Source organism: Cynocephalus volans, chromosome 5 (assembly GCF_027409185.1).
Source record: "Cynocephalus volans isolate mCynVol1 chromosome 5, mCynVol1.pri, whole genome shotgun sequence".
Classification (NCBI taxonomy): Eukaryota; Metazoa; Chordata; class Mammalia; order Dermoptera; family Cynocephalidae; genus Cynocephalus; species Cynocephalus volans.
This window is the reverse complement of record NC_084464.1, coordinates 145,212,959-145,228,765: the sequence shown is the minus strand read 5'-3', so window position 1 is coordinate 145,228,765 and position 15,807 is coordinate 145,212,959. Positions and strand designations below refer to the sequence as shown.

Below are 15,807 nucleotides of genomic sequence, written 5' to 3'. Positions count from 1 at the left end.
TGGACTTGTCATATATGGGCTTTATTGTGTTGAGGTACATTTCTTCTATACCTAAATTGTTAAAAGTTTTTATGTGAAAGGATGTTAAATTTTTTCAAATGCTTTTTCTGCACTTATTGAGATGATCATGTGGTATCTTTCCTTCATTCTGTTAGTGTGATTTATCACTATTATTGCTTTGTATACATTGAACCATCCTTGCATGCCAGGTTTGTATCCTACTTGATCATGTAAGTGATTCTTTTAATGTGCTGTTGAGTTTAGCTTGCTAGTATCTTGTTGAGGATTTTTGCATCTATGTTCATCCAGGATATTGGCCTGTACTTTTCTTTTCTTGTATTGTCCTTTTCTGGCTTTAGTATGAGGGTAATCCTTGCCACCTGAAATGATTTGGGAAGTATTTGCTCCTCTTCAGTTTTTGGAAGAGTTTGAGAAAGATTCGTATTAGTTCTTTTTCACATGTTTGTTATGCTTCAGCAGTAAAGCCCTCAAGTCCTGAATTCTTCTTTGATGGTTGACTTTTTATTACTGATTAAGTTTTCTTACACTCTGTTGGTCTGTTTAGATTTTCTACGTCTTTGTGATTTGGTCTTGGTATGTTTCCAGGAATTTATTCATTTCTTCTTAGTTATCCAATTTGTTGTATAATTGTTCGTAGTATTTGATGATCTTTTATATTTTCATGGCATCAGTAATAATGTCTGCTCTTTCATTTATAACTTTATTTTTTGGATTCTTTTTTCTTTTTTTGTTAGTCTAGCTAAAGATTTGTCAATTTTGTTTGTTTTCAAATAACCAACTCTTAGTTTCATGATCTTTTCTATTATTTTTCTAGTCTCTATTTCTTTCTTTGATCTATATCATTTCTTGCCTTCTAGAAATTTGAACTTAGTTTGCTCTTTTTCTAGTTCTTTGTGGTGTAGGGATTTATTGCTATACACTTCCTTCTTATAACTGCTTTTGCTGCATCCCATGATTTGGTATATTGTGTTTCCATTTTCATTTGTCTCAAGATATTTTTTAATTTCCTTTTTCATTTCTTCATTGACCCATTGGTTGTTTAGGATCATGTTTAATTTCCACATATTTGTGAATTTTCCAGAATTCCTCCTTTTGTGGATTTCTAGTTTCATACCATTCTCAGAAGATACTTGATATGATTTCAGTCTTCTTAAATTTGTTAAGACTTTTTCATGACCTAACATATCATCTATCCAGGAGAATGTTCTGTGTGCTCTTGAGATGAATGTGTTTTGCTACTGTTAGATGGAGAGTTCTGTGTGTGTCGGTTAGGTTCATTTGTTCTAACATGTAGTTCAAGTCCAATGTTTCTTTATTCATTTTCTGTCTGATCTATCCATTGGTGAAAATGCGGTATGACATCCCTACTATTATTTTGTTACAGTCTATCTTTTAGATCTATTAGTTTTTGCTTTACATATTTAGGTATTCCAATGTCAGGTAAATACATATTTATAATTGTTATGTCCTGTTGGTGAATTGGCCCCTTTATTTGTATATAATGATCTTCTTTGTTTCCTTTTACAATTTTTAACCTAAAATCTCTTTTGTCTGATCTAAGTATAGCCACCTTTGCTCTCTTTTGGTTACCATTTGTGTGGAATATCTCTTTCTATCACTTTTAGTCTATATGTGTCCTTAAGTGTGTCTTCTTAAAGCTAAAGTCTTATAGGCAGCATATAGTTGGATGCTGTTTCTTAAATTCATTCAGTCACTTTATGTCTTTTGATTGGAGAATTTAATTCATTTATATTTAAAGTAATTATTGGTTGTTAAGGACTTAATACTACATTTTGTAGTTTGTGTGTTTCCCTTCTAACTTGCTGGGTTTTTTCGGGGGGTTTTTGTTGTTATTTTTGTTTCTGTTTTTTTAGTGGTATGCTGTAATTCTTTTCTCTTTATCTTTGTGCTTTGACCAAGGGTTTTTTCTTTCTGGTTACCATGGCACTTACATACTACATCTTATATTAGTGTAATTTTAGCTGCTAACAACCCAACTTCAATCACATGCAAAAACCTTACACTTTTACTTTTCTCCCAACCACATTTTATGGTATTGATATCACGGTTTACATCTTTTTTTATTGTGTATCTGTTAAAAATTATTGTAGTTATAGTTATTTGTAATACTTTTTCTTTTAACCTTTATATTAGATTTACATACCACTGTTACAGCATTAGAGTATTTACATACCACTGGTACAGCATTAGAGTATTCTCAATTTGACTGTGTGTTTTACCTTTACCATTGAGTTTTATACTTTTGTATGTTTTTATGTTGTTATTTAGCTTCCTTTCATTTCAACTTGAAGAAATCCCTTTTGCATTTCCTGTAAGGTAGTTCTCATAGTGATGAATTCCCTGAGCTTTTATCTTGGAATGTCTTTATTTTTTCTTCATTTTTTTAAGGACAGCTTTGCTGGTTATAGTATTCTTGGTTGGCAGTTGTTTTTTTTCTTTTCAGCACTTTGAATATGTCATCCCACTCCCTCCTGCCTTCAATATTCTGTTGAGAGATCTTCCGATAGCCATATGGAGGTTCCATTATATGTGATGAGTCTCATATCTTGCTGCTTTCAAAATTCTCCCTTTGTCTTTGACTTTCAACAATTTGATTATAATGTGTCTCAGAGTATTCTTCTTTGGATTGATCTTGCTTGTGGTCTTTTGAACTTCATTTATCTGTACATCCTTTTTCCTTCTAAGATTTGGAAAGTTTTCAGCCAGTATTTCATTAAATAAGCTTTCTTCCCCTTCCTCTCTCTCTGTTCTCCTACTAAGACTTTCGTATTTGTAAATTCGTACATTTGATATATCTCATACAACCCTTATGGTTTCTTCACTTTTTAAAAATCTTTTTTTTTGTTCTTCTGATTGGCTAACTGTAAATGACCTGTCTTCGAGTTCTCTAATTCTCTCTTCTGCATGATCAAGTCTGCCATTGAAGCTCTCTATTAAGTTTTTCAGTTTTGTTGTTGTATTCTTCAGCTCCAGGTTTTCTGTTCAGTTCTTTTTTATGGTTTCTGTTTTTATATTAAACTTCACATTTTGTTGATGTATTGTTTTCCTAATTTCATTTAGTTGTCTGTGTGTTGTTTTTTGTTTGGGGGCTTTTTTGCATCTCATTGACCCTCTCTAAGATGATTATTTTGAATTCTTTTTCAGGCATTTTGTAGATCTTCATTCCTTTATGGTTGGTCACTAGAGCTTAATAGTTTGTTTTGGTGGTGTCATGTTTCCCTGGTTCTTTGTTATCCATGTAGCCTTGCATTGATGTAATGTGCATCTGAAGGAAAAAACATGTCTTCCAGTCTTTATGGACTCATTTTGGCAGGAAAAGGCCTTTTGTTAGGTCCACACAGTGGTGGGATTGCCTTCGTGGTTATGGTTGAGTGGATTTGAAGCTGCTACTGGGTCTACAGTAGGTCCACAGTTGGTGGGCCTGTTACCAGGTGCTTTATGGGCATGGATCTTGTCCAGTCCTTGGGGAGACTGGACTGTCTCCAGGACATTGGTCAATGTCCTGGCATTAGGATGAGGGTTCACTTCAGGGTCTATAAGCAGCAGGCCTGTTACAAGGTGTATTGATGTTTGTGGCTTCCTCTGTGTCCCCAGAAAGGGTACCACTAAATCACTGGGTGGTCCCCTTGTCAAGCAGTATTGCCCCCCTTCATGGCTGAGAGAGGCTGGAACTAAGTCACAAGGCTGCTTCAGAGTCCACAGCCAAAACCAAGGTTGTCAGGCAAGTCTCTGGAGTCATGGATAAGTGTGTCTCCCAGCAGGTCCGTGGTTGGGCAGGCCTGCTTTCTTGCTGTAATTGAAATTGACTGGAGCCAAATGACAGGGCCATTTTCAGATTCACAGTAAGACCAAAGATAGCAGGTCAGCCTGCAGGAACACTGACAGGCTGCCTTCCTGTGGGTCCCCAGGCTGGCAGTACTGCTTCCAGTACTACATCCAAGAGGAGTCAAGGCCAAGATCCAGGGTAATTTCAAGATCCTCTGTGGGACCAAGGTTGGCAAGCCTACCCCAGAGACATAGATGGGAATGTCTCCTGGCTCGTCTTTGGTTAGGTAGAACAATTTTCAGACCACAGCTGAGATGGCTGGGACTAAATTTCTGGACTATTTCAGGAGCTTCTGTGGGACCAAGGCTAGTATGCCTGTGGCACAGAGGGTGCATCTCCTAGCATTTAAGAGCTGTGCTCTGGTCTTTTCTTCCATAGAGTTAACACTACAGTTGGATTGTTGCTTATAGAAGATTATTCTTTTTCTTTTGAGTTTTTAGTAAGACACAGCTTAATAGATGGAAGCATTCATAGCTAACCTGTTAGTTCACTTGAAATGTTTTTAAAAGCGAGACCTTTAAAGGAACATGGATGTTTCTGTCTAAACTCCTAAATTGTCACTTCGGTTCTAATTTTCTATTCTCTCTTTGCTTTTATTTGAGATACTGAAATTGTTCTCTTATAATAAATTCTTTAAACCCTGTAAGTGTAATTGAAAGTCCATACATCAAAAGAAATAAATGTAGACTCAGGATTTTAGCGTGTGGATTTTAAATTTTTCATAATTCTATCTTGCTGACTTAAAATTAGTATAGATTTCTTCCTTGTTTTTTATTTATATTTTTACCTTTGAGAGTTTCTCCATGTAAAAATATGTTAAGGGGATTGAGGAGAGGGCTAATACTGCTGTGGGAATATTTTTGCTTCTTTACCCTTGTGGTGTAATCTAGGTAATTATAATGCTCATATTTAATGTCTCAGAAAGGTAATAAGTTATTGAGTATTTACTCTTTGCCAGGTGTTGGGTTAAACACTTTTTTGCATTTGCTCATTTAATTGTCACAACTACGATATAATTATCATCCCTATTTAACAGATGAGGAAACAAAGGCTTAGAAAGCTTAGAACTTGTATAGTGAGTTGCAGAATTGGGAGTTAAATTTAGACGTGTCTCATTGAAAATCCCATACCCTTAATCTCTATGTCATACTATCTTCCAGAGTACTCCAGGAGGAAAACTTTCCCAGAAGGGCTATTAAAACACTTGCTTTATTTTCCTTATTTTCTTATTTCTCCATTTTTTTATCATTTTTTCATTTTCATACCCTTCTGCTGAAAATGGTTATGTAACATGTAAAAAATACTCTTTAAAATATTTAGCTTTATATGAATCTGCATCAATCTAAGTAAACATTATTTGTATCTCTGTCATTGTCCTTGGCAATGCCATTGTAAGAAAATATTCATTCATTGGATTTTTCACTCTTTGCTTACCTTGGAATTTTTTTTGTTTTTTGGCTTTTGTTTTGTGGTGGTGTTGTTTTTTTAAGGAATTTATTTTTTTTTATGGAGTACAGAATTATATTTCAGTAAGTGTATACAATGTGTGATCAAATCAGGATAGTTAGAATAGTCATCATCACAAAAATTCACTCTTCCTTTGTGATGAGAACATTTGAGCTCCTCTCTTCTAGCCATTGGAGAACATACAATAAATTATTGTTAATTATAGATGCTTAGCACTCCTGTACACCATTTGAACTTATTTTTCCTATATAGCTGTAATTTTATGTCTATTAACCAACCCCTCCCTGTCCTCCTCTCACCTCCCCTTCCCAGCCTCTAGTAATCACAATTCTACTTTCTACTTCTAAAAGTTCAACATATTTTTTTTTCCTTAGCTCTCACATATGAGTGAGAACATGCACTGTTTGTCTCTCTGTGCCTAATGTATTTCACTTAACATAATGTCTTCCAGGCTCATTCATGTTGCCACAGATGACGGGATTTCATTCTTTTCTGTGACTGAGTAGTATTCCATTGTGTATACATACCACGTTTTCTTTACCATATTCTTAATGTTTCTAATCCCATAATATCTGAAGTGAGAGTAAGTGAAAAGTGTTTTTGAATATAAATTCAGCTTATCTAATGTAACTAAATTTTTTTACTATAAAACCTAGCTTCTTAACTAAAAAATCCTATCTTCAGTGTCATATCACTATAACTTTCTGGTGTGCTTTGATAGTAAATTCTCTATGGGTATAAATTAAATGACTGTAGAAGTCATTTTGTAGTCTAATTGTAGAAGTAGAGACTAAAATTTTTAGCAAATGTAAAATAAAAAAGAGTAAACGCATACGCACCTAATAATTTGTTTTGATGCACATACAGTTTTGATAATAGCAAGTGTTTTTATGTTGCTTTTCCTTTTCATCTTTAACTAGATTTTATTTGGTAGTGATGTGTTTTCTTCTTTATGTTCAAAGGGCAGCCATTCTACAAAAGTGGAAGCTGTGATCAGAACTCTGATGAAAATACAGCTGAGAGATCCAGGAGCTAAAGCTCTCGTCTTCTCAACGGTATATTCAATATTTTCATATTCAGCATTAACTGAGACTGGTTTTCTGTCTGCAGTCAGTTTATATCTGAAAACTAATTTTTAATGTTTACCATAATGTAGTTAAGATTTAGAATTACTGTTACATTTTTTCCATACCACATTTTTTTTTCCATAACCGTAAGATAGAATTATTTTTAGAGAAATTTGATGGTATTTCACAAGACAATTCCTGTAATTACATTTTATGATTTTATATTTAATTTAGTTTTCTTATTTAGATATTTTAAAAATTGCAGTTTATAAACTTGAAAGTCATTTCCCAAATGAATTTGGTTGTTTAAGGAAAAAAAATTAATCTTCTGAGTAAAATGTTGAGTAGAAACTCTAGTTTTCATTACTGAAAGATAAGTCACCACATCCAGTAAGCACTCCATTATTTATTTTCTGTTTTTGCTTATCTTAATTTAGTTTTCAAAGACATTCATGTTTTTATCCTATCTTTCAGTCAGCATTTTATGCAAAAAGAAAATACCACTACTGTTTCAAGAGAGAGTTAAATAATATTGATGGTACTACATTTGAGGGTTTTGTTTTTGTTTTTATTTACTGAACTCTGAGGTATAAAAGTATGTTGATTTCGTCCCTTTCCGAATCCTCTTTAGATGAAAGCTGTGTGTAAACCATGTTTTTCTTATTGTTTATGTGTTCTAGTGGCAAGATGTATTAGATATTATTTCAAAAGCTCTCACTGACAACAACATGGACTTTGCACAAATCAGTCGTGTTAAGACATTTCAGGTATGTCAAGATTTTACTCCTGTTTTTTGTAGTGGATTCAGTTGCAAATTGAAACTGCTATTAACTAGCTTACTTACATTTGTTGTCTTATGTCATATAAACCACATAAGCAGGGTTTGAGTTCTTGATTCATTATAAAATTAACATTTAAAAGCAAAGTAGAAAAACTGTAAGTATTTTTGGTCTATTCAGTTATACCCATAATAAGACCATCTCTTTTTTAAAGATGTTTTGACTCGAGGTCCTTTTTCTGAATATAGGGAAAGATTTCCTATGGTATCTCTTTTGAATGGACAGGGGCCTCGTGCACCTGTAATTAGGTTCTAAAGACGCTGTATCAGGCAAAACTGCATATGGTCAAAATTGTCCTCACATCCCACTCAGCACAATGACAGGTGCATAACCTAAGAGAGACACACACAGAGAGACCAAGTGAAGATTTAGCAGATTCGTGTTTTTTATCTCACATTCACTCTAGCACATTATTTCTTTTTTCTCTCTCTCTCTTTCCTCTAAGCCATACTCATATAGCTTAATTTGCATACATCACATGCATCCATATATTATAAAGAACGACAGCATATATGATACTTTTCCTCATAATTACAGCAAGGCAACAAGTTTACATTTTCTAAAATTGGTAATTTTGCATTTCTTTTTCTTAGTTGATAACATTTCACAATGACCTAATGGGTACCATTAGACATCTCTAAAGTGAGCTATAACATGCTGCTCTTATTTTACCTGATCCACCTAAAATTAAAATGTACCTTTCTTTTTTAGGAGAATCTTTCAGCATTTAAACGTGATCCCCAAATCAATATTTTGCTGCTGCCCCTGCACACAGGTTCTAATGGATTAACTATCATTGAAGCAACTCATGTTCTCTTGGTGGAGCCCATATTGAACCCTGCCCATGAGCTTCAGGCCATAGGGAGGGTGCACCGAATTGGACAGACAAAGTAAGGACTAAAATTAGCATCAGTCACATTTGCTTCAGGTTTCTAAGATACCTAATTAGCATTTAAGCTCTTCATTTATGTTCATCGTAGCCTATATGTTTTTAATTACCTTCTTATTTATTAAACTTTTAGGCATTATCGTATGACCAAAAGGTATGAGATTTCCCACCCTCCCTTCTCCAAGCAGCAAACACCCAAATTCTCCCAGATTTTTTTCCTCCCTCCCACAAAAACCTGATCACTTCATCAAAAAAGCTTGTGAGAAATACTTGAGAGCTACATAGTTGTAGGCATCCTTCATGACTTTAAGAGGAATTGATTTTTGATTATCTAAAATTGCCTGTGTTTAAAAGAAGACAGACCACATGCATCACTGAAAAAAATGGCTCCTTTTTAAATTGTTACCCTTAAGAAAAGCCATCTTCCTAGGTCAGCTGTAAGAGATAATTAGATTTGGGTTAAGGCCTAAAGCAAAGCTAATAGTGAATATTATGTGATATGTACTACCTTTATTCAAATATCAGAATGGACCATTATCTTTGATAAGGATTTCCAGATGTATTACCTCCTGGATTTTAGATGCCTCAAATGTTTAAACACACACACACAAATCCATATTAAGTAAACACTTATTAAATAAATGTTTACTGAGCACCTACTGTATGCCGGGCATTATGCTAGATCCTGAAGATTCAAATTGAGTAAGGCATAATCTGTTCCCCAAAGAGGTTGCTATGTAGTACAGGGAATAGATGGTTTAAAGTATTGCAGTAGAATGTGCAAAAATATAACAATAAAATTATTGTATTAACAAAAGAAGGCAGTGATTAATCATGCCCTAGACAGCTGGGGAAGACTTCATTAGGTTGAGTCTTGAAGGAATAATTATTTCAAAGGTGGGCTAGAGAAGGGTGTTCACACAACCAAAGAGGGTTGAATATGCAAAAACACAGACATGATAAAGACATGACCTCTCTAGGGACTGTAAGGAGTTTAGAATTGCTAGAGTAGAAAACAGGAGAACAGGAGTGGTAGGAAATGAGGTCTTGGATGTCATATTCTGAAATATGGACTGCTCTGTAAGCAGTAGCTAGGAGAGCAAATTAAGGGTTTGAATTTTAAGCAGGAAGGAAACATATTCATCAAACAAACCTTAACAAAATAAAGTTACATAACTACAATAAATGAAACTTGTTCTAGGGCATCACTAAGTATCATTTAAAATGCATTTATGTCTTATTTGTTCTTTGTTAGTTTTGTTCTGTATTTTTAAACACTGACTTCTTGTCCTACCAATGTTTTTCTAAAGGAGAGACTGGACTCATCTCTGATTTAAAACCACAAGTCTAAGAAGGCCATTCAGCACTGACAGTCTTACTATGCTTCCCTAGTAAACAGTATGAGAATCTGAACCCTTGACCTTGGTGTTATCAGTACCACACTCTAACAACTGAGCTAACTGGCCAGCCTGTCTTAAGTCTTCTAACTCTTCCTCCTCCTCACTGATGATCTTGCCTCATACTAGGAAAAGAGATACAATCCAATTAGAAGTACCTCATCTTTCTATCATCAACTTGAACAGTCTGCCTGCATCAGTACCCACACAGTTCATTCAGTAGATTTTTATTGAGAACTTTCCATGTGCCAGGCACTGTTTTAAGTACTTGAGATGCCCTCGTGGAGCTTATATTCTAGCTGTAAGGAGGTTGGTAGAGACAGGTGGCAAACAATATAATATGTAAAATGTATACTATGTTAGGAGCTGGACAAGCAGAGCAGAGTGAGGAAGATTAAGAGTGCAGGTGGCTGGGCAGGAGGGCATGGAGGACCTTATTAAGAAGATAACATCTGAGCAAAGATTTGAAAGAGATGGGAAATTTCATGCAATTATCTTGGGAAAGAATGTTCAATTAGTACACTCAGTGCGAAGGCCCTAAGTCAAGAGAATGCCTGGTGTATTTGAGAAATAGCAAGAAGCCAGAGTTACTGAAGTAGAGTGAGCCAAGGGGAGAGAAGTAGGAAGTGAAGCCAGAGGGATTGGGGTAAGGGGGATTATATTTGGCCCATGAGGCCCTTGTAATGAGGTTGCTTTTACTCTGTGTAGAGAGCCACTGGAAGGATTTGAGCAGAGGAGTAGCATGATCTCACTTAAGGTTTGAAATAGTCATTCTGAGTGCTATGTTCAAGCCGGGGGCAGAAGGGAATAAGGGAGAGTAGAAGTAGCAAGAGCCTTGGAGGCCATTGCAGTCATCCTGGTGAGAGTTGAAGGTGACCTGACCATAGTAGCAGCAGTGCACATGGTGAGCAGTGGCCATGTTCTAGATATATTTTGAAGGTAGAACCAGTAGCATCTGTGGAAAGACTGGACATGGGGTGTGAAAGAGTCAAGGATAACACCATGGGTTTTAGCCTGGACAACTAAAAGGATGGAATAGCCTTCAGCTGAGCTGGAGAATACTTACAGGATAGAGTAGGTTTGGTGAGAGAACAGAAGGTTACTTTAGATATAAGTTTGAGATGTTTATTAGACATCCAAATGGAGATTTCTGTTCTGTAATTGGAGGTATGGATGGTCTCTGACTTAGGATTTTTCATGTTTACAATGGGTTTATCAGGACTTAACCCCATCCTAAGCTGAGGAACATCTGTACAAATCCTAGAGATCAGAAGAGAAAGCTAGGCTGATATGTACATTTGGAAGTCAACAGTATATAAGGTATTTTTAAGTCAAGAGACCAAATGAGATTACATAGGGAGTGAATGCACATAGAGAAGAGGACTGAGAACTAAACTCCAGGGCACACCAAAGTTAAAAGGCTCTAGGAAAAGAGAAGGAAACCAACAAAAGAGACAGATAAAGATCAGACAGTGAGGAAGAAAACTAGAATACGGGCGTGTCCTAGGAGCAAAGTAAAGAATGTAACTCAAGGAAGAGGATATGATCAATTGTGTCATGTGCTTTCAAAATGTGAAGTAAGATAAGGATTGAGAATTGGTCATTAGTTTAGCAGCATGGAAATCAAAACCAGTTTCAGTGGAGGGATAGAGGTGACAGCTTGATTTGAGTATAAGAGAATGAGATTTTATGTATTTCTTATTTAACAAATGCTTATATAACAAAGAGAGGTTAGGTAGCTTGTCCACAGTCACACAGCTAGTAAAAGTGGTGGCAAGGTTTCAAGCACAGCCATTCTGCCTCTACAGTCCTTGCTTTAGCCATAGTGCACTGCTGCTTCTGTGTAGCTGGCAGGATTAGTATTTTGAGGAGTTTTGCTACAGAGGTGAGCAGAGAAAAGGAAGAAAATTAGATCAAGTTTGATTTTTTTTTTTTTTCCCCTTTCAAGTGGGAGAAACAAGGGAATGATTCCTTAGAGGCAGAAAAACTAGTGAAGCAAGAGATGGAGGAGAATGCTGGTACAGTGTCTTTGAGTAGGAGAGAGGATATGGGATCTAATAGGGAAGTATAGGGATTGGTTTTAGGTAGGAACATGGATATGTCATCTGTAGTAATAGGCAGGAAGGCACAGTATATGCCTTCCCTTTAATTAAAGCAGAAGTATACCTTTTGTTTCAAAAACCAGCCGTTCTATTTGTCCTATCCCTTCTTATACTCTCATGGGCTTTCTTCTTATGATACATCACCACAGATATATGTCTTAATATTATCCATCTTTAAAGAAAAAAAACACTCCTACATTCTGTCTCCACCCCCACTTCCTTACCTCCCATTCTTTCTCATCCCTTCTGGTTGGATTTCTATTCCCAGTATACCACTGAAATGAGGCTCATAACACTATTAATGAACGACTTCTTCTTAGTGGTCCAGGGGTTCTTTTTCTCTGTCTACACTCCTAGATGAGTTCTTCCCATCCCAGGGCTTTATGTAGCACTTACACATGGATGACTCTCCAATGTATATCCTCCAACCCAGACATGCCTCTTTAGCTCCTGTCCCAGCTTCATAAATCCAGTTCTGTCTCTACATATTTCTGTAGACTCTACGCCTCCCCTTGGGTACCTGTCTTAATAGGTGTTTCAAGTTTAACATGAGCAGAACAAAATGGTATTCCTATTGTATTCCCACCCACCGAAGCCCTCCCCATCTTATAATGTGAACCTATCATCTGTAGTTGCTCAGACTAGAAATCTAGGACTCTTCCATATTTCTACTTTAACATCTCAAGTCTAAATCATCATTTAAGTCTTGTCAGCTCTACCTCCGAAAGATACTTACTATTTCCACTGATACAATCCACACTTACCTGGATGACTACAGAACTTACTTAACTGGCTTCTCTGCCTCCACTCTTGTTGCCAGACAGTCCATCCTCCACAAAGCAACCAAAGGTGTTCCTAAAATACAATCAAGTATAAATCAAATCATACATAACCCCCCCCCAAGGGCTTCCTATTATAACCACAACAAAATCCAAATTGCAGGTCATGTCCTGCAAGACCCTGTATGATCTGGCGCCTGCCCACCTTTCCAACCTCATTTTCACCTCTCTACCCTTCATTTACAATATGCTTCTGCCATCCCAGCAGCTTTTTTGCCCCTTGAACATTTTAAGGTTGTTCCAAGTGTGTTCTCTTCCCAGAGACTGTCATGTGCGTGCTCTTTCTTCTGTTTGGATGCTCTTCCTGCTCTTCCTTTGCTTACCAGCTTCATTCCCATCCCTCATGTCTCAACTCATATGTCAGCCTCCTCGTGGCATTATCTGTACCTGAAACTGCTTTATTTCTTTGTGTTCACAGTCCATCTCCCCTCAGGAGAGTGTTAGTTCATAGAAATGAAATAGCTCCTTTCATTCACTGCTGACCACCCCCAGCTCCTTGATTAGGACTTGCCACAAGTGGGCACCAGCTGACTGATGAATTTAGCATACCGTATGTGAAGTCGGTTTGTAGTACTAACTTGTTTTGAGACATTTTTAAACTTATCATTTTTATGTACCTTCTAGACCTACTATTGTACACAGATTCTTAATTAAAGCAACAATAGAAGAAAGAATGCAGGCAATGTTGAAAACCGCTGAGAGGAGGTAGGTAACAATTTACTGCAAGTAGATGGGAGAAATTTTCCTGTTTGAGTTTGTGTATGTGTTTGGAACTTCTTCACTTAGATGACAACAAAAGACATAAACAGAAATACTTTTTAAAAGTAAGGTATGACATTTTATGTAATCAGTGTTTCCCAATTAACACTCTGGTCATTCTGTATTTGACTTAATTTATTAATTGGTTGTAATATGTAAAAATATTTAAACTAACTTACATTTCTTTGCCACATTGGATTACTTTTTAAATGAAATATATGCCCAACCTAAAGGCCTTAAATCTGATATGTGTAAAACCAAACTTGTGTTACTGCTTTAAACGTTACCCTTGTTAGTCACGTGCAAATAGCAATATCTGGATTTAAGAACTTAGATAGTGATTGTGGTGTCAATTCCAAAGGCAAAACAGGAGCAGAGAGACTAAAACAGTCTTAATTTTAAACACTTGACTTTGGAATCAAACTTCTTAATATTTATGCCATAGTTTTTATTTAAAGTGATTTTAAAAACATAAACCAATTCCTTTCTATATTCTTCTGAGATATGTAGGGTTGGAAGAAACCTAAGGAAGAGATTATTGCTTTAGAAGGGTTTCCTCAGAGGTACTTTGTATAGCAAAGAAACTATTTGAAGCAAGAAATTTTTTTCCACTAGTGATGTATGAGAAGGAAGAGGCTACAACGAGAGCTTTTTACCTAAAACATGAAAGCTTTTTGTTCTTGTTTTCATGTGTAACAGACTTAAGTGATTTTTATTTAAGCTGTTTAAATAAAATTGTAATTAGAAGAGCTGTTGAAATTCTCTTGAAACAAATTAGGTGGTAAGAAGGTAACCTTAGTAGCAGTTGTTGGGGTTTTATTTTGGTTTTATTTATTGTGCAGAGAAAAAAAATTTTATGATGAAGCCTGAAAATAATAAATAGAAGTCTTCACTAATTTTGATGAGATGTAATAATGATCTCATCGCCTACTTTCTCCTGAGAATTTCTTATGTCCCAATTACAAAAACTTAGGAACAAATATGTGTCTAGTCTTATATTATTACAGATATAATCATTGATTTGGGGGGGTTTCTTTCTAACTGTGCTCACTTGGAAAACCTGCAGTCACACAAACTCATCAGTGAAGCATTCAGAGGCCTCCGTCTTGACCGTGGCTGACCTGGCGGACCTATTTACCAAAGAAACTGAAGAGCTTGAATGAACTACACTGGATTGAATCCACACACTTTAATGCATTAATAAACTTTCATAGCTGTAGAGCAAAGTTATTAGTTTTAAAGTCCGATAGGTTTCAGTAAATACTGTTCCTAGTTGAATGATTTTTTTTTCTGTTTTGGTTATATAGTAGCCTAGTCTTTATTGAGCCTTTTTCAATGTACTATTTTCAAAAGGTCTATGAAGATTTTTAATTTTACACTTCTAATAAAACATTTATTTTTGTTCTGAAGAATATATTTGACTTAAGTTAATTTATTAACTTAAGATAAGATCGGTCATAAATGAAGTTGATGAGATCAATCATAAATAGAGTTGTAATAAGAGAAAGTAAGTCTAGTTTTATATGACCTGGTGTATTCAACCAACATAGATCTCATTTTTGAAAGGGTCTTCAGTGTCATTAACACATGATTCACCAGTATCTTGTAATATTTTAAGTAGATGATGAATTATATTAACTCCTTGTTATTTCAGTAGGTTTAGTTACACTATATCTCCATGTATAGTAAATTTACAGTAATACAACTCCTAACAATAAGTTAATGTTAGACAATTATTTCTTTTTTCTGCATCTTGCTACTGAAAATTAAAACAGTGAAAACTTTTCATTTATTATTTGTTAAGTGGAGTCAGTGTGAGCGGTTAACTCTAAATAGTATTTTTAAGTATATTAACATTTACCTTAAGGAATAAAACAAAACAAAAAAAACTTTACCTTAAAATTATCTAACTGCTTTCTCTTTTTCTTATTTTGAAGTTTTTATGTTTTAAGATTGATATATCTGTAAATGTTGTACTTTTTTATGATTTTAGGTCTTATTGTTATAACATGGAAATGTAGCAGGATTTCCTTTTCATTATTATTGTTATATTGATATCTTAGATTCCTTTACTTTCCCGTTTTCTTATGTAGCTAGAATTTTTAGCCATTAATATCTAAATTTGTGATAGTTTGTTATTTTATTCCAGTTCTTCCCTTAAGGACTTGTTATTTGATCTTCTAAACAAGCGAATGCCGTGTTCACATAAGCAAATAATTGCAAGTTATAATAACTGAGTATTTCTTCTTCTGTGAAGAATTAATGGACTTTGAAATCTCTAAATAAGGAGTAGCTTGTTGTATCCTAGCCATTTGGTGTAATACGAATGTTCTTGTTCTGTTTTGTTTTGTTTGAGTCTTCAGAGTTTTAAATGACCCTCAGGATTCATTAGATCCTACTTAGCTGCCCAGAAAACTGTAATAGAAATTTCCCCTGGATCACATTTGTCCAAGAGGCTTTGGTGCTTAGTTAAGGTGCATTTTCTTACTCTAGGTTTATAGGGTGACATAATTCAACTGAAGAAAACACACACACATTTTTGGTGCTTATTCTCCAGTTGAAGGGAGATATGCATTTTTT

At 35.3% G+C, this 15,807-nt stretch overlaps 1 protein-coding gene across 2 annotated transcripts in view; it reads left to right on the top strand.

Annotated features, from left to right (window-relative positions):
• The window catches only part of SHPRH (SNF2 histone linker PHD RING helicase), an 86,956-nt gene extending 72,423 nt beyond the window's left edge, over window positions 1–14,533 (top strand). Inside the window, exons 26-30 of one of the 2 annotated variants that reach the window (XM_063096503.1) lie at window positions 6,298–6,390; window positions 7,083–7,169; window positions 7,953–8,131; window positions 13,093–13,173; window positions 14,294–14,533. In XM_063096503.1, coding sequence (XP_062952573.1) covers window positions 6,298–6,390; window positions 7,083–7,169; window positions 7,953–8,131; window positions 13,093–13,173; window positions 14,294–14,390 — 537 coding nt within the window. In that variant the 3' untranslated portion in view covers window positions 14,391–14,533. The remainder of the gene's footprint in view (window positions 1–6,297; window positions 6,391–7,082; window positions 7,170–7,952; window positions 8,132–13,092; window positions 13,174–14,293) is intronic. The other variant, XR_010023573.1, reaches the window with a different exon arrangement.
• The last annotated feature ends 1,274 nt before the right edge of the window (window positions 14,534–15,807 follow it).